Here is a 19,653-nt window from a genome sequence, read left to right as displayed (position 1 = left end):
TTCTACAGGTACTAATATAGTTTTTTTTATATATATATATATATATATTTATGTACACTCTCAAATGGAAAGAAAGAGATTCAGTTTTAGTTTCATTTTAGGTTATATTTACTCAGATTTCCAGTCTACACATTAATCCTGATTTTTTTTTTTTTGTTGTGGTCAGTATTATAGCACACCTGCTGTATAGTGCCTGCTGGGAAAATCCCATTGATCGTTTAGTTTTACTTTCCTCTTTGACTCAGCTCCACTTATTTATCATCTCTGTTTATCAGCATGTGAAAACTAATCCCCCCCCCCCCCCCCCTCCACACACACACACACACACACACACACACACACACACACACACACACACTGTTCCTGTGTGTCACTGAATCTTATATTCATCAGCACTACATTCCTCCTGATGGTAAATTTCACTTTCATGATGATAGGGGTTTCATCATGAAATCGCGGTCATGCTGTGACCATGAATCTCCGAATGTTTAGCACCTGGGATTAGTGCCATTCTACAGAGAAGAGAACGAGAATAATGGGGGAATTTCCACTCAAACTTTTTTTTTATTTTGGCTTCCTGGATGGAGCTTATCATAAAGATTAGCCAGTTGGTTAACAAGTGATTAGTTTGGTATTTATGGGAAGTGGTGTGAAATTTTGTTATTTTTTTCTCGTATTTATATATATATTTATTTTTTAAGGAAGATTAACCAACAGAGCCAAATAAAATTCACATAGAAGACCAAACCATTTTACAAAATGAGGGAGAAATGTTAATCTTTTGCAGCATGTAGATCTATTGTGAAATATTGTCTAAACGAATGCTTAATTTTTAGCATTATGCTACTACTTCTACTCCTTCTACTATTACCACAAGTACTACTCCTTTTTTCCACAAGATTTACTACTATTGGTGCTACTTTTATTATTAATACAACTAATATTGCAAATATTATTATAGATACTACAGTAATTACCACCTTCACCACTGCTTTTATTACAAATACAAGTACTACTACTGCTTAAAATATTGATACTATTTCTACTGTTATTATTAAAAATACTACTACAACTATTGGTACTGCTACAAAACTACAACTACTGATGTCGCTACTAGTTTTACTACTACAACCGTTACTATTGGTGCCACTACAAATACTGTTACTATTGTTACTACACCACCACCTGCACTACTGTTACAACCTCTAGCGCTGCCACAAATAATGCTACCACTACTGCAACTACCTCTAGCACTAAACTTTCTTTCAGCTTCTCCCATTAGGGGTCGCCACAGCGGATCATCCGCATGTTTGATTTGGAACATGTTTTTACGCTGGATGCCCTTCCTAACGCAACCCTCCCCATTTATCCGGGCTTGGGACCGGCACTAAAGTGGATGGGGTTGGTTCCCTGACCGGGGATCGAACCCGGGCCGCAGGGGTGAGAGCGCCACATCCTAACCACTAGTCCACCAGGGGACATTACTATTACCTCTAGCACTACTACAAATAATTTTACTATTACCACCACTATTACTACTACTGCAGCAACTTAGATTAAATTAGATTAAACTTTGACATTGTGCAAGGTACAAGTACAGAGCCAATGAAATGCAGTTAGCATCTAACCATAGTGGCCTATTTACAATAAATCACAGTATGATAAATAATGGTATGGGTCCATATGTACATCGGTGGGAGTGAATAATGTACAGAAGGTGCAGTAGCTATGTATAGTATTACACAGAACTGCAAAGATTGCGTAGAGGATAAGAAGATAACGTGCTCAAATAACATGATATAGATATGTACATGTATGAATGTATGTATGATACAGTATATACAGAATACATACGGGTGGAATATACAGTATGTAAGTTGTGGATTGTGCAAAAATGCATAGTGGATAAAGCAGTGCAATATGCACAGAAAGTGACAATGCGTTAGTGTATTTGTTAACATTGTCTGATCAGCTGTTCAGTGCAGTAACAGCCACAGGAAAAAAGCTATTCTTCAGTCTGTTTGTTTGGCTCTGAGACACCTGTAGCGTCTGCCTGATGGGAGAAGGGTGAACAGTCCATGGTTGGTGTGAGAGGTATCTTTGATAATACCCCTTGCCCTTTGCAGGCAGAGTTTTTGGTGTGAAGCAGAGTGCCAAGTATTTGTTGGGCAGTTTTTGCCACCTTCTGAAGGGCTTTATAGTCCGAAGCAGTGCAGCTGCTTTACCACACCAAGCAGTTTGTCAGGGTGCTCTCAATTGTACAGCGATACAAGTTCTCCAGTATCCTGTAGCACGGACCGGACATTTTATGTCTTCTCAGAAAATCCAGCCGCTATTGTGCCTTTCTGATCAGTTCAGACACTAGGTGAGATCTTCAGAGATGTGGACTCCAACTTGAAGCTGGGTACAAGCTCAACAGCAGCTCCCTTGATATGAATGGGAGCATGAGAGTAGTTGCCAGCTCATCTAAAATCCACAATGACCTCCTTCATCTTTTTTTGTGTTGAGTTCCAGGGTATTGTCCTCACACCATGCTACTAGGTGCTGGATCTCCACCCTGTAAGCCATCTCATCATTACCTCTGATCAGGCTTACCACCGTAATGAGGCTGTTTGAGGCATAGGCTGGTATGCAGTCATGGCTGAAAAGGGAGTATAACAGAGGGGACAAAATGCATACCTGAGGCATCCAGTGCTAGAGGAGGTGACAGTGTTTAGTCGAACAGACTCTGGTCTGTTTGTAAGAAAGTCCTTGGTCCAGTTGATCCCAAACTTTGGAAACATTCTGGTGTTTTCTTTGGATTGAATCTTCTCCGCGCCCCTCGCTGTTTTCTCCCCGTTCCTTCATTTTTTATTCTGCAGCGTGTTTATCTGTCCAGAGCGCTCCAGAGTTCAGCGAGCAGTGCTTCAGTAATAATGGTCTGTGGGAAACACGGTGCTCTGTGTTTAGGTAAATGGACTAAACGAAGGATCGAGTCAAATTAATTTCTTGAACTTCTGTAAGGGAATTACTTAGGTCCCCTGGTGGTCTAGTGGTTAGGATGCTTGTTCCCTGGTGGTGTAGTGGTTAGAATGCGGCGCTCTCACCGGCTGCAGCCCGGGTTCGATCCCCGGTCAGGGAACCAACCCCGGCCACTTTCAGTGCCTGTTCGAAGCCCGGATAAATGGGGAGGGTTGCGTTAGGAAGGGCATCCAGCGTAAAAACATGTCCCAAATCAAACATGCGGAGGATCCGCTGTGGTGACCCTAAATGGGAGAAGCCGAAAGAAAGGTTTTTTCTGTAAGGGAATTACTAAAGGTACTCGAGCAATCGTTACAGCTCTGCTACTTCTATTAGTACTACTGCAGTTACCTATATTACAACTTTTTCTATTTCAGCAAATACTTCTACTATCACTGCAATTACTTCCACTACAGCTACTTTTACTGCAACTATTACTACTACTACAGCTACTTATACTAAAGCCATTACTACCACTATCACTACTAATGCAGTTACTTATACTAAAACTTTTACTTCCACTGCAGCTACTTATACTACGACAAATACTACTGTTACTACTACTACAATCTCTAGCACTGCTACAATTACTACTTCTACTGTTATCCATATGTGAGAGAACCGCACCTTCCATCACATTGTGCTGAGTAAACAGTCTTCTCTCGCACACTCATCCCTCCATCATCCAGTTCACTTGAAAAGATGGAGTGAGCCATCAGCAGACGAGTGAGATGGTGAGACAGAAAGTGAGAATGACTGGGGCTTTAAGTGACAATGTAAACATGAACTTGCAGAAGAAGAGGAGTGTGATGAAAGCTGAAGAGCTTCACAGAGCCTGATAACGGACAGCGTTAGCAGTGCAGGGCGATGTAGGGCTAACATGCACTTAACGCTTTAGATCTTTCTCTCTCTCTTTTTTTTTAAGTGGAGAGGGTAAGTGGGTGATTGTAATTACATACTGGAGGGGGTTAGTGTTAGTGATTAATGATAAAAGCTCTTTACCCGAAGCACTAGTAGGTCAGGTATTGCATGCGGTATTTATTGCTGAGTTTTAAGTGCCTTATGACACATTAAAGCCGAGAAGAAAGCTCAGAGGAAGTTCGAGCTGTGTCCCAAACACAAGTGTTGCGAGTTGTCTGCAGGAATCATTCTAGCAAGTCGTGTGCAGAGAGAACAGTTTAAAGAGCATGTGGTTTGGGGACAGTGGTAATAAATACTGCATCAGTTATACTGCAGGCGAGGCACATCGAAAAACACTTTGGTGAGTTCTCAGGCTCGGATAACACAACCAATTAGTGGTTATCAAGATAGCTCGGGTTTTTCAGCAGTACAGATCATAGCGAAATAAAAAAAAAAACGTTAGAAAGGAAAGAAAATTGTGGAAAACAAAGAAAGAAAGAAAAAGGAAAGAACAAAGTTAAATCAATAACAATAAAAAAAAACAAAAAGAAAAAGAAATTATAGCAATTAAAATGATTTTAAGCAAAAAATGAAATAAAGATCGAATAGTACAAAGGGAGAAAAGAAAGGATAAGGGGAATAAAGGAAGGTGAAAAGCACTGAAGGAAGGAAGGAGAAAAGGAAGTATAGAAATGTATAAGTAAGAATGTAAGAACAAATAAAAAAGAAAACAAAAGGAACCGACATGTAAAATGTGAAAGAAAACAATGTAAGCAGCTAGAAAATGTTTGTTTGTTTGAAAATGAAAGTTAATGGATCCGTTTAACAAAATTAGACAACCACAAACCAAAACGCATCTTTGTCTGAACTGACCCACAAACCCAAGTGTGAACAGACTTCGTGAAAAACCACTATATTCTGGACTCATCAGAGAACAAGGTGAAGAGGTGGGAGGAACTACAGTGTCAGAACATTGTACCGATTAATGCACTGCCTGAGGATTAAATGTCTCACACACGTCTGATTTGTACAACAAGCAGTCACGCTCTGATGTGGTTTAATCCCATCTACTGTGACTCAGCTACACAAAGCGTTCAGACTTGCACTGAATTATGGGCAATAACAGGATTTCTTGGAAATGTTTATGCATCGGATCCAAGGTTAGATCTATGCTACATCATACACACAAACACACACACACACATACACACACACACACACACACACACACACACACACACACACACACACACACACACATTAATTTACAAACACTGACAGATACACTGCTTATGGAGCACTCTTTGATTATCTGCCAGGGGGGTATATTTTGTGGATGTGTGCTGGAGATGATAAAGGCGTCGAGCTGTGCTCAGTTAGGTGTTAAATTTATTAACACTACAGTGCTAACAGGAGTCAGTGTTTAGCCAACAGCCATTGATTGGTGATGTTATAGGAGCGTGTGAATTCACACACACACAGACACACACACACTGTTGAGTGTGTGCTGATTAATGGTTTCTGCCACTCACTGCCCTTGAAATGGAGATTTGGTCAAAGCAGGTACATTTAAATTTAAATTGAAAACCATGTAAAGCGACCTCGCCTTCAAACCTCATCGTCTGTACCCTAAATGTTTTTCTTTTTCAACTTTTGTCCTTGTTTCCTTGTACTCACTTTGTTAAACTGATTAGAACAGCACACAAATTGTTAGCTTGCTTGCTTCATGCTTTGTCTTACCTAACATTCATCATTCATCTAGCTGGTACACGAAGCCATATAGCTATCTGGGAACCTGTGTCCTTATAATGTCGACATTGTGTGCATATGTAAAGCTAGTGTGTGATCTTAGACCCTATAATGTGTGCGTGCATGTGTCTTTATAAAATGCTAATATCCCCACTGAGCAACAAAGCCTTCATTACACTCTTCATACTTTCTTGTCTATTATCTAGTCAGTTTGCAAGTACACAAAGCCAGAAATCCAGTGTGTGATCTGTGTCCTCATAAATTCCATTGTGTCTGTACATAAATGTGTGTGTTGTGGTTGTTTACATTTATGGCATATGTAAATGTATGGCAATGACCAGATCAGGGTGAAGGGGGCCTTGCTCAAGGGCCCAATATTGGTAGCTCGGTGGTGCTGAAATTTGTACTAACGACTTTCGGATTAGAAATCAACGAATTAACGACTGAGCTACTACCAAAGGTGTGCTTGTGTGACTCGACTATCCCCACAAAGCTACTGTGAATTTGGAATTATCATAATGTCCTATTTCCTATGAATATGCCCCCCATTTTTCTAACGTCACTTTCTTTACTATATTTTTCCTTGCTTGTGTTTGTTTTTAAATCCCAAACTCATGTTTTTTCATGTTTACTTGACTACTGTTTTTTGGTAGTGTTAAAAGTTCGTTACACTTTCTGAAGCCTATGGGACAGAGCTGTGGTGGGTTTCCTCTAGGCTTCAGTGTCTGCCTTAGTGACAACACGGGTTGAACATGACGCTTGTACTTGATACCTGACGCTTGTTTAATGGTAAATTGCCTTTTAGCATTAATCAACCAACAACAAAAACCTGTCAGAGTGTAATTACGGTCTCACACATGCAGAAGCGAGAGGATAGAGTGTGTTATTGTTCCGTGTCTAGAAACCATATGCTGATATATTCCCTTTACACTTAATTTGATTTCTTTACGGTTCTTAAACCACACACACAAAACCGCATTCGGGGTTGTCTCGCTTTTTTAAGATGAATCCGGCAACCTGAGAATGTCTCCCTCTCTGTGTCTCTGTCTATCTGTTAATGTAATTTCATGCGTCAGGAAGCAGACATCATAAAACGGGGTTAACACCGATTACAGACGAGGTGTCACACACTCCTGTGGTTAAAACAAACAGCCCCTTTGTGTGGGTGTTTGTGTGTGTGTGTGTGTGTGTGTGTGTGTGTGTGTGTGTGTGTGTGTGTGTGTGTGTGTGTGTGTGTATTTGTATGTGATCATTATGTATATAAATCAGGTCTGTAATAATACGCCCATGTTTTACTAATATCCCTGAATGCACACCCAGAATGTGAACTGAGTCCCTTTAATGTTATATTCTAATGAATGTGTGTTTGTCTGCAACGGTGGCCATTTTGTTTAGAAAAGATGTCTTTATGAAAACATGTCCAGTCGTACTTATAATGTCCACCTTTTCATATGTGTGTTTGTGTAAATGCTATTTTCTGTACATTTCAGGCCTCTATAATAGTATACTATGCACCCATATTGTACTAATATACTCACAAAACTTTGTGTGATCTGTGTTCTTAAATATTTTTACATTTTCACTGTGTCTGAATATAATCAGTTGTTTTGTATAAATGTGTATTTGTATTTAAAAAATTGTGTTTGTGTGTGTCTATGATGTACTAATGTCCTCACAAAGCAGGTGTTTGAAGTGCGTTCCCATAATCTCATAATTCTGGTAATGTGTGTATATTCTTTTCTTTTTTTCTTTTTTTGGTGTCTTGTGTATATGATATTTTGGTGTCTGTGTGTTTGTGCTTGCCCACCCATGATGTATTAATGTCCCCACAAAGCTAGTGTGTGATCCAGGTTTATTAATGTAATATTTCTAGAAATGTGTGTATGTGAGGTTCATGAGTCTGAGAAATGTAGTAACTGTGTAGTTAGCCAGGTAAGGTTTGGCTAATTAATTCCCAGCTACAAAATTGTTTGTATTTGGACAAGCACAGTGGCAAAACATTTTAAATTTTTGTCACAATTTTAGTAAGTAACTAAGTAAAGGCTCCATTTGTTAATATAGAAGCTACTAGCTATAAAAAAAGTTATTTATTAGACCGAGCACATTATAGCTAACAATTTTAATAAAAAATAAATGCAATCACTTGTCTGTGATCTGCAGTATAAAATGATGCTAAAAAATAAAAAATAAAAAAACAGGCATAAATGTAGCGTCTGTACTGTGTGTATGGGTCAGCGTTGTGCACGAGAAGTGGTTAAAATGTAGAGCAGCAGACAGACTGATAAACGGTGAGCAGGGGGTGATTTATATTGGCGAGTGTGTGAGGGAATGTTTGGAGAGGCTCAGAAGGCAGTTAACACTCTGACCTCTGATACGGCAAGCAAACGCAGGAATTCTGGAGGGAAGGGGAAAAAAAAGAGAGATGATGATGAGTCGCATGCACCGCCGCCGCGATCTGTTCTTTTTGTTTAGGGGCAGCTGTGCAGCCCTTCTCCCATCCCTCACTGCCCTAACTCCATCCACTCCCTCCACACACACACACCCCATGTTCTTTGGCTTTACAGCTTCTCTCTAGTTCTAATTAACGGCATCTTAATCGCGTGTTAAATCCCGTCGCCTGGTGTTTATTGACTGTTTGCAGTGTTGTAAAGTTGTGTGAGGGAGCTCATAAACTTGAGTGTGTTAATGCGGATTTAAAGTGGCGTGTGAAGTGTGTGTGTGTGTGTGTGTGTGTGTGTGTGTGTGTGTGTGTGTGTGTGTGTGTGTGTGTGTGTGTGTGTGTGTGTGTGTGTGCTCTCACATGTTAAGCCCTGTAGACTGAGCTTTGGGCACCTGCCTAATGGTAAGATGTTACATACTTGTATCATAAAGTATCTATACCAATTTTTGTATTAAATGCAAGCTAGAATTCAGCTACACGATTACATTTCAGCAAAGTCTCTGTTTCATTGAATTATTTGATGCATTATGCTCCTAATATATATCCTGATAAGAGTAACGTCCTCAGTTCTCAGTGAAGAAACAGCTGCTTGTTAGGCACAGTTGTTTAGGCGAGTTTTCTCAGTTATTTTACCTCATGCACTCATGAGAAGTTAAGCGGCTTAATGCTCATGTGATATGAGAACATATTGAAAATGTAATAAAATAAACTAAAAAAATTTTTGTTAAAAACAGAAATGAACTTTTGTCATTTCAAACTACATAAAAATTCACAATGATCACAATGAGCTGTTTTAGTCAAAAGATAACTGGCAGCAGTTTCTTAACTGAGGTCAAATATTGTGGGTGTGGTTTCTAATCATGGGTTTGTTTTTTTTACATTCTCTCGCCATACCGTATCTGTTACAACCACAAGTTAATGTTTTATTTACATTATATTCATATCATTAACATTTCAAAATAGGTAATTTCTTTCTTATTCACAGCGATTCCCTTTTTTTTCACAATTTTTGTTACAGCCTTATTCCAAAATCTATTACAATTATTTTCCACAAAATTCTACAAGCAATACCCCATAATGACATTGTAAAATAAATGTGTTGGAAATCTTTGCATATGAACATAATACATTGTGAAAAAGTGGAGCACTGTGAATTCTTTCTGGATGCATCTGTTTATAATTCATTTAACAGTTATATTATAGCACCTATTAATAGCCATGATGTTTACACATACCCAGTGGTAAAAGGAAATGATAGGAAGAGGTAGCACAGTGGACATGTTGTTTGACTTCAGTTCAAATCGCAGCTCCACCAAGCTGCCACTGCTGGCTCCTTGAGCAAGGCCTTCAACCTGCAACTGCTCAGTTACATAAATGAGATAAATGCCTAAAATCAGGGGTCTTTAAAGTTTTTCAGGTCAAGGATCCCTTAGGCGATAGAAACATGGGGCAGGGACCCCTGATACAAAATGTGTAAAAGATAGTCAGTGATATTAATAAAAGCCAATCATATTATCCTGGTTATATTGTTGTTGTACATGCATCATTGTCTATATATTTTCATATATTTCCAAATCTTTCAAAAAGATTTATGCATCATAACATAAACATTTATTTTGCAATTAAAATCACAATTTATTTAGTTGTTCACAGTAGTTTTTTATTTTGATAGATTTGCAGTTCATTCAATTTCCTATCAGGTGGACTATTATACATTTACATGAACATCAGTTTTAAGTTTAATAGAGTTTAATGTAAAAATAAGAATATTTGTAAAATTAAATATTTTATCTTTGATGTTTTTACTAGTTTTTTATTTTTTACAAAAGATAATTTGTGATTCAACATTGTTTAGCAGACCCCCTGCAGTGCCGCCACAGACCCACAGTTGAAAACCCATGCCCTATATGTAATTTGGTGTAAAGTGTGGTTTAAAGCTTACAATTACAATGTTTCACTTCTTTCTCTTTTCTTTATTTTGTAATTGTTATATTTCTCCTTTTATAGTTTTGCTCTTTCTTTCTGTCTGTCTGTCTGTCTGTCTGTCTGTCTGTCTGTCTGTCTGTCTGTCTGTCTGTCTGTCTGTCTGTGTGAATTCTACATGAATTTTCTACATTTCCTCCATCGTGTTGGTTAATGCACAGTATTTTTGGATTCATAGGGATGAAAACAGACAAATGTTCACGCTTTTGTCTGCCATACAGCACTGTACAGTTAGAAGATTGTTGCTGTGTAAAGTAGAAAATGTTGATCGAACTGATTGTTGCTGTGGGAATCTGAGCATGTAATTGCCACGTCCTGTCTGTAATGTATTGAGTGCAAAAGCGGAGGAGTGTAAAACGCTGTCTGACTGCACATAGTGTCCAGTTACTGTAAACGCTTACCTGTGGGACACACACACACACACACACACACACACACACACACACACACACACACACACACACACACACACACACACACATCCTTCAATCGTGTACAGTGACCTCTCGGTGTGTGATTATTTATGTTCGTTTATCTGTCTTGCTGTGTCTCTGTCTTCCACTGTAAGCTAAGTTTACACAGACCATCTGTTCAATAATCCAAATGGCAGATTTTCTTTACCTGCTGATGGAATTTAAGGTCACAAAAATTATTCCCAATGGAGGGGGAAAAACACAATGTTAAGGAAGTCATAAATTACACACACACACACACACACTCACACACACATGCGCAGAAGAACAGTATGGTTCATTTACTGAGAAAAAGAGACAGAGAGACTGCAACAGACTTTTCTCCATCTCCATGTTTTAAACGTAAAAACTATACATTTAGTCCTAATTTTCTCATTTATATAAATATGTTTTGCTGATTTAATAACTTTATATTTTTCATGTAATCAAATATATAATACAATTTATATAAAAAAAATTTAAAAAGTAATTTGTAAATTTGGGATGAAAACTATTTGTTTTGTTTATTTATTTATTTTTATAAATTTTTGCTACTTCTTTACTGGACATCTTTGGTTTTTCTTTCTTTCTTTCTTTCTTTCTTTCTTTCTTTCTTTCTTTCTTTCTTTCTTTCTTTCTTTCTTTCTGTTTTTTGTACTTTCTTTTTGCACTTAATGTTTCTCTAAAGATAGTGTTTAATTAATTAATTAATTAATTAATAATCAGCTATTTTATACTATTTTATTGACTTTTTCTTAAATTTTTTTGCTCTCTCTCGCTCTCTCTCGCTCTCGCTCTCTCTCTCTCTCTCTCTCTCTCTCTTTCTCTTTCTTTCTTTTGCCAGCATACCTACAGATTAGAGTAGTGAATCTGGTATGTTGCTTGCAGTTCCCCCCTGCAGCTTGCTGCTCCAGTTTGAATGTATGATGTATAAGTCATTGAGTGATTGTGATATGTGAGAGAGTCAGATAGGGACATTTGCATGTTCAATTCTATGCAGGATAAATGTCATAAGGATTCCCCCTCAGCCCTCGGGGATCAGTGTCTCACACATACACACACTGCCATACAGAAAGATTACATTGTGCGAGATGGAAAGCTGTGGGTGGAACGCGTGAGAGTGTGTGTGTATGTAAGAGCAAGAAACCCTGAATACACCATACACTCCGAGAGGAGGAAAGGTCTGACCCTCAGATAAAACGCTGTATGCATGCAAATCACACCTGTGCTATCATGCTTAGTGGGCGGGGCTTTGACCCAGCGGCCACGTGGCGGTGCAACGTGGGCGTGTAATCACTCTAATCACTTCCTACATTTGCATGAGTAATAAACTGAGACTTGATGAGACTCTATCAACCTGTTAGCCTGGGGCTGTAATCAGAGCACACTCATTATAGGTCTTATTCAACCTGCAGGAGCCGGATATTTGGACACACCCCTGATGTGTGTACAGAGCAGACCTTTACAGTTTCATACCGTTTTCATGATTTCTGAATGATTCAAATATGAATGCCAGATTTTATATGTAATTTATGTTGAAAGTGAAACCCATATATGATTTTACTACCAGATTTGATATACAAGACTTATATAACAGCAGCTCACGTTTGTTTAGCCTTCAGACTGCGCTGGTTGCTCCCAAAATCAGTTTTTTTTTGTTCATGTGAATTTCATTTCTGCTATGGTTTTAGCAAGATAGGGAAGTTAAGTTATACATTATATATCTTATATTCAATTATAAGGGACACTATGATTCCAGTTTCCATACGTCAGTAAAGGTATGATGAGCTGCTTTTCCATGTTAATTGGTAGCATGCAAAAGGCAGGTAATTGATGATAAACCCTGATTTATTCTTCCACCGAATGCATTTTGAAGGCTTCAGAAAGGCTCTTCAGATAGGAATGCTGTTAAAAGACGCTCTGTAAAAAACGAAGCATTCACATTTTGCCCGCCCACATTAACTGCGTTTGGCTGGTGTCGATATGTGAATAAACATACGGCGAAAAACATTTCAGCAGTGGACGATTTTGTGTTACATTTGTAATTTTGATTAGTTACAGGTAGAAAAAGCATTTATGTCGAATTGAATTCAGTTTCTGAAGCAACAATTAGGTAACATTTAAGCGTGGACAGTGAACCTGCGACGTACAGAACAATTTCTGTTGTAAGATGTAATTTAAAGACTGGGAAAGGAAAAAAAATGAGATTTTTAGAGTGGATAGCAGTCGATAGCCAGGTGATAATGGAATATCGCAGATGTTGCAAATAAGAAATGCGTGCATACCACAGTGAACCCGTGTGCCATTGCAAAGAAAAAAATATTTCTCCTTTTTTTAATGTCTAAACCTTTGGAGCTAATTTAATGCCTTTCCTAATAGGTTGACATTTTTTTACCAAGACTTGGCAACCTGGACTTTGAAAGTCAGCAAAACCTCTTAACATCTCAGTTGTCTTATTGAAAAGGCAATCATTAAACGTGCAGTTTTTACCGATCATACCTTGTTGACACTTTGTCTTTCCTCACACCTGTGTGGAGAGAAAGAAAGAGAAAGGGAGGTGTGTGAGCGAGCCGGACCTGAAATTCCACGGCTCCCTCCTATCGGCTCCCTCCCTCCCTCCATCAGTGTGATTTCACAGCTTGTTGAGCCGAGCGCTCTGGAATGTCCTGTCTCTGATGAGCGGCTCGTTTGAAGCCGAGCTCGTGCGCTTGCAGCTGCACTGACCCTTCGCAGACGTAAAGTTCACTTACAGCACGTGCAACTAACTATGCCCACTCGCAACAAAACACGCCATAGATTTAGGGTGCTGTCCAAAATTCACAGATCCGGCATGCTAGGGTTATTACTAGAGCATTTTAAGACCTCGTCTTGATTTCATGTCCAGTTAGGGTCCCTACTAGAATATCCACCAGGTTTAGGTGCTGTCTAAAATTTATTTTCAGATACTGAGATATTAATCTCAATTTACAAATGTTTGTATTCAAGTGAAAGTTGTTTGAAGGCCCTGTTTCAAATGCTAAAAATCATTTGAGTTTTTTAGTCTTTTGTTTTTGTGAACCAGCCATGTTAAGGGCCTCTCCTAATTTACATTCACTTACTTTTCATATTAGAGGGATTTTTTTGAGGCCCTGTTCCAAAAAACAAAACAAAACAAAAAAACAATTCGAATAAGTACTACTAAGACTTCCCTATGGAGACTGTTGTATGTTCGAGCACCAACAGCTTTATTTCCAAAGGCTGTGTATTACCCATAATGCACTGTAAGCATGTGGGGATCGTATCTGTAACATTATGTAATTAAAACAGCATTTTCTCTGACACGAAGGTAGAGGTGATAGAGCCGTCATCAGGCTTTAGTAGTGTGTGCTGCTTTCTCAGGAGATGCAAGATTGTTACCTGCGCTAGCCTCATTTCCTGGTGACAGTAATTAATACATAATAGGTAATCAACATATAAAGCTCTAAAGTAAAATCCCTTTAAAAAAAACTTTTTCTGTTATATTTTCGATGGATTTTAGATGACACATTCAGCTTTATGTACAGTTGCCCAGGAGAACTGCGGACACTGTGACATCATCAGTTGTGTTAGGTTTCCTCTGATGCAGCCAACGTTGTGTAATAAGAAAAACGAAGATGTGATTTTCCATTCAGCCTGTGGTTTGGACAGTATCACCGCCCAGAATGTGCTGGGAAAAGACCCGCTTCTCAGTGTGTGTGTGTGTGTGTGTGTGTGTGTGTGTGTGTGTGTATGAGTCAGTAAGAGTGAGCGAGAAAAAGAGAGAGAGATTGTGTGTGCGCGCACACACACCTGCAGAGTGTTTAATTGCGTTGCAGCCCGTAAGTCTGTTTATAGCCGTGCCAAAGATGCTGAGTGTCACCGGTGCTTAATGGAAGACTAAATGGGCTGTGTCCTAATAACGATGAGGTGGCAAGCAAAACAAATGATGGACTTGGCGATCAAAGGGCAGCAGGGAGCCGACACTGATTCTCTTGGATTGGGACTGAGCCTCACAGTGGTGGGAAACTCTGCTGGATCATGAGGGAAAAAACAGACACACACACACAGGGCTTGTGCTCTATCCAAACAGCAAGTGATCAGGTTGAATAATATGGACGACACACACACAGCATTCTAGATTATTTTAAATGTCGAGCATTATTAAATTCATTCCCTCGTTCATCCCAGTTTCTACTGAGCGGTGGGAAAATCCCTGACATTCAAACCTATGGCTCTGTCCCAAATGCTACTGCTTGATAGAACAGTTCCTCAATAAGATTCTCACTAACAAGACTTTTGAAAGAGCATCTGGTTTGAGACAATGTTCACTGAGCTCATGACCACCTGCACCTTTATGTATAATACATGAACATTAAAGGACAAGGCCTTTCAAGTGCACTAGCTAGACAGGATTTTTAGAGGACAAAGAAGTTAGTATAAGTAAATGTTTACTATAACACCATAATTTGAGGTAAAACTGTTTACTATAACACTAGTTTTTGGTAATACACTTTACTATAACAGTAGTTTGAGTTAAAACGGTTTACTATAACACTAGTTTGAGGTAAAACTTCACTATAACACTAGTTTGAGGTAAAACTGTTTACTATAACACTAGTTTGAGGTAAAACTGTTTACTATAACACTAGTTTGTGGTAATAAACTTTACTATAACACTAGTTTGAGGCAAAACTGTTTACTATAATACTAGTTTGTGGTAAAAAAAAAATATATATTACAATAATGGTAGTTTGTAAAAAAATGTTTACTAAAAGACTAATTTGAGGTAAAACTGTACTATAACACTTATTTAAGGTAAAACTGTTTATCCCTACCTTGTGGTAAAATGTTTTATTGCTAGTTTAGGGTAAAACTGATTGCTTTAAGGCTAGTTTGTGGTAACCGTCTTTACCATAACGCTTGTTTGGTAAAACTGTTCAGTATTGTATAGAATGTAACCACAGTGGTTTGTAGGAATTCAAAAAGAGATATTGCTCAGTAGTGGTTAGAAAAGTTCTGGTCTCACACACTTTTTTTTTTTTTTTTTTGTACATGTATGTATGTCAGATAAAGTATCCATTTTGAAGGGTTCCATGTTCCTCTGGGAGGAATCGCCACTGTTTAGCCAAGACGAGGGTGCAATCAGGGAGGCCATTAAAGCACATGAGAAAAATGAGGCGTCTCTGTCCTCTGACACACTCTCTCCGTCCTTCTTCCAACACAGCCTTTTAGTGCGCTCTCGCATATTTACATATTCAGCCTGATGTCACATTCCCCATCCGTCCTGCACCCCCACCACCACCCACACCCACCCCCCGCTGGCCTTTGAACTCAGCGGCAAGGTGATGAATGAAATCCGGGCTAGTGTCTTTAGCCTGGAAACATCCATTCTGCAGCTTAATGTGCGTGTGCTGAGAGGTGGTGTGTGTGTTATCTGCGTTAGCGCCATTTAGCGTCTCAGCTAACTCGTCTGATGTCTCTGTGACTGAGACGAACCACTTCCAGGTTGTCGCTATAAAATAAACACGGTTCTGAGGGTCGATGTCTCAGCCATCCTCACTCCATCTCATTAGAAAAAATAACGATGCGGCTGACGACAATTAGGAAAGATAACGGCGTGTTTATCTTACGCTGATGGATGCCAATTGTGTCCTCCTGTCTTTCTTTCTTTTTTTTCCTCTTTTTCTTTCTTTTCCTGAGGCCTGCAGCTTATCTGCATTTGTAGAAGCTGATTATTTACCCAGAAACTCTAATCGCACACACACATCTGTAATCAGTGCTTTAATGGCACTTTATTAGTCATGAGAGAGAGAGAGAGAGAGAGAGAGAGAGAGAGAGAGAGAGAGAGAGAGATTTTCCCAGCATGCCTTGAGCTGAAAGTTTGTACATGTCTGGTCTCCGTATTCAGAAAAAAACACATTCTGGAAATGATTATGAAAGCTAGCTGAAGAAAAGCAATTGCAACAGCCAGTTGAGTGATTATGGCAGGTACAGGTTGTGTCTCAAATAGTTGTACTATTTATACCCAGATTGTGTGCTAGAACTTGAATAAAATGTGCAATGCAACAACTTTTAAGCACAGCATACCAGGACTACACAGTGCATTATTGGTACACAGACAGTTAATCAAACACACTCTAACATAACCACAATCTCTCTCGGTAGAACTAATTTGGTGCCATTTGGCTCGATTTGGTGTTGGGGTGATTTGCAAAAGACACTAACTGTACAGGAATTACTGTAAGGAACGGAGCCCTAAATTGGTTTCCGTTCTAGTAAGAATACAACTAAACATAGATTCTGTTATTTGAGCTGAAGCTTGCAAATTGCCAACATTCCATCAAAACCACTGACTAATCATGATTCCTAAGATAGCTCTTGTTCTAGTAAGAATGCTAACTAGGCATAATTTCTTACGTTATGGGAGAACCCTGATAATAAATCATAGCTGCTCTGATTTTCTGGGGTTTTTTTCCCCCTGCCGTATTGAAAAATTCTTTGCTAAAAAGCTCCTCCTTTTCTGACCTACACACTCTCCTCATCAATCACAAACAAAATTCAATTTAAGTGTGATTTAGAACAGATCCTGGGAATGCACACACACTGTAACTGGACCGCATGTTCCTGTGTAGATAAGCTCTCATTATTTACACAGATCTTACAGATAGATAAGGTTAAGTCCATGCATTTGGTGTGTGTGTGTGTGTGTGTGTGTGTGTGTGTGTGTGTGTGTGTGTGTGTGTGTGTGTGTGTGTGTGTGTGTGTGTGTGTGTGTGTGTGTGTGTGTGTAAGTAAAAAACCATTGGCCCTATGTGTTTCTGAATGTAGCTATAACTTTCTTGGGGTGTTCTATGTTCTATCATGCAGTGACACTTTCTTTATCTGTATCTGTTTAATGCTTCTAGTGTCTATATTAGGATTTATACCACAGTGGTCATGACCTTAACCAGAACATTTTTAAACTATACTAACTTTCACTATAATTTTTTGTAGTAGCTTGTGAAATTTTCTAGCGAATTATTGCCCAACTGTATTTCCCAATATATATATATATATATATATATATATATATATATATATATATATATATATATATATATATATATATATATATATATATTTATATGCAAGCATGTAGTCTAATATAAACCACCACGACCCCCACCAGGCAGTTACTCAGGATAAATCAAAATGAAGAAAGCATGTTAACAAACATTGTCTTTGTTTTTTTTTTCATTTGTGCACCGTATGAGATCGTGAGTTTGTGCACAATTTTTTTTGCTTGATATATTTGATTATCTAGTACCTCTGTAGGGTGGTGACATCCCAAATTGAACGTATGGTGTACTATAGCATTCCTTGTTGAACATCAGCCATTCTTAGTTTTTTATTATTATTTCGCATTACATACAAAGTTGTTAAATATAGAACAAAATATTTGAAATAAGTTCCATCTAAAGAATATTCAAGCATAGCCTGTTTGTGTTAATCAGTACCTTAAGGCAAGTCACTTCAACCAATCAGATTGCACTCTGTTCAGAGTAGGGTGCATTAGTTTTGCGAGAGATCTGCCTTTTCGTAGACATGTCCGAAGACCTAGTGGAGAATATCCAGTACACTCATGTAATCCCACAATGCATCAGGGTGGTGTCCATACAAGTTACCTTTAAAAGGAACAGAGTCCCGATAATGTAGTTTGGCGTTCATAGGGAATAGCGTGTCAAGCACCATTTTAGACACAGGCAAGATGTTGGGACATTTTGGCTGTGTTTAATATTTACATTTAAAGAGACAGTAAGACATTGCAGGTCAGTTTTGGTCAATCTGTCTCTGTCTGTCCATTTGTCTGTCTTGTTTGTAGTGTGTGTGTGTGTGTGTGTGTGTGTGTGTGTGTGTGTGTGTGTGTGTACATGTTTTAGGACTTGCAGCGTATGTACTGGTAGGTGAGAGTTTCACCCACATCTGTGTGTGTGTGTGTGTGTGTGTGTGTGTGTGTGTGTGTGTGTGTGTGTGTGTGTGTGTGTGTGTGTGTGTTGGGAGGCTCAGTGTGTTGTTAGATTTATGTTCTGCTGCACATCTGGTCCTCATTGGCAGCGTTAGAGCATCAAGTTGCAGCCAGGTGGATCTGAACACACACACATACACACACACTCAGTTCAAGCCTACCGATTTTATAAGCATGAGAGCTATATATTTTTTTTTTTATCTCTCTGCACCCTGTCTGTCTGTATATCCATCCATCCTTCTCTATCCATCCATCTGTCTGTCAGTATATCTATCCATCTGTCCTTCAGTCTATCTTTAATTTGTCTTGTGGCGCTGCTGCTGCTGCTGTTTGAGAGATGGCTGATGGAGTTGTATCTCACCCGTCTTCTCTATCTGCAGGCGGCTCTGAGTGCCTTGAAGCAGCTTTCAGAACAGGGACTCGACCCGGTGGATGGAGGGGTCAAGGTGGAGAATGGATCCTGTGAAATGTAAGTGTGTCTCACACCAGTTTTGCCAGTATAGCGACTTTGGTCTTTGGGATCAATTGTGATCAGTGATTTGGTTGTAATTAACAAATTAAGTGATGATCACTGATTACCATTGTTTACAACTACTAATCACTATTTACTCTTGATCCCAATAACCAATCACTAAGCACTATAAGTAATAACTATCAATCACTACTCACCATTGCTTCCAATGACCAAGCGCTAAACACCATTGTTCTTCACGACCAGTCGCTGATCACCATTGTTCCCAACTTCCAATCAGTGATCACCATTGATCCTAAAGGACTAATCCCTGAGCACCATTGGTAATAATTATCAATCACTGATCACCATTGCTCCCATTGATCAATTGCTGTTTACTAGTGTTCCCACTGGCCAATCACTGATCACCATTATTTCTATTGACTAATCCCTGACCTCGATTGTTTACCAATGACCAATAACATGGTATATTTTATAACTATCATCCATACCACACAAATATTTTGCTTCCAAATAATTGCATCCACAGACCCCCAACCCCCTATAATTCTCTCTTTATCCGATCTCCCTTTCCCAATTTTTTTACACACACACACACACACACGCACACACACATTTCTAACCTCATTCCAAATTCATTCCCATTTAGGACCTA

General features: G+C 38.9%; 1 protein-coding gene across 4 annotated transcripts in view; it reads left to right on the top strand.

The window, feature by feature from the left end:
* Positions 1-19,653, top strand: part of stau2 (staufen double-stranded RNA binding protein 2) — a 93,619-nt gene that overhangs the window by 70,461 nt on the left and 3,505 nt on the right. For all 4 annotated transcript variants that reach the window (XM_083530288.1, XM_083530286.1, XM_083530289.1 and 1 more), the window contains exon 14: positions 18,907-18,995. In XM_083530288.1, the coding sequence (XP_083386414.1) occupies positions 18,907-18,995 (89 nt within the window). The remainder of the gene's footprint in view (positions 1-18,906; positions 18,996-19,653) is intronic.

This window comes from Silurus aristotelis (genome assembly GCF_946808225.1).
Source record: "Silurus aristotelis genome assembly, chromosome: 25".
Classification (NCBI taxonomy): Eukaryota; Metazoa; Chordata; class Actinopteri; order Siluriformes; family Siluridae; genus Silurus; species Silurus aristotelis.
This window is presented reverse-complemented; position numbering and strand designations above follow the sequence as displayed.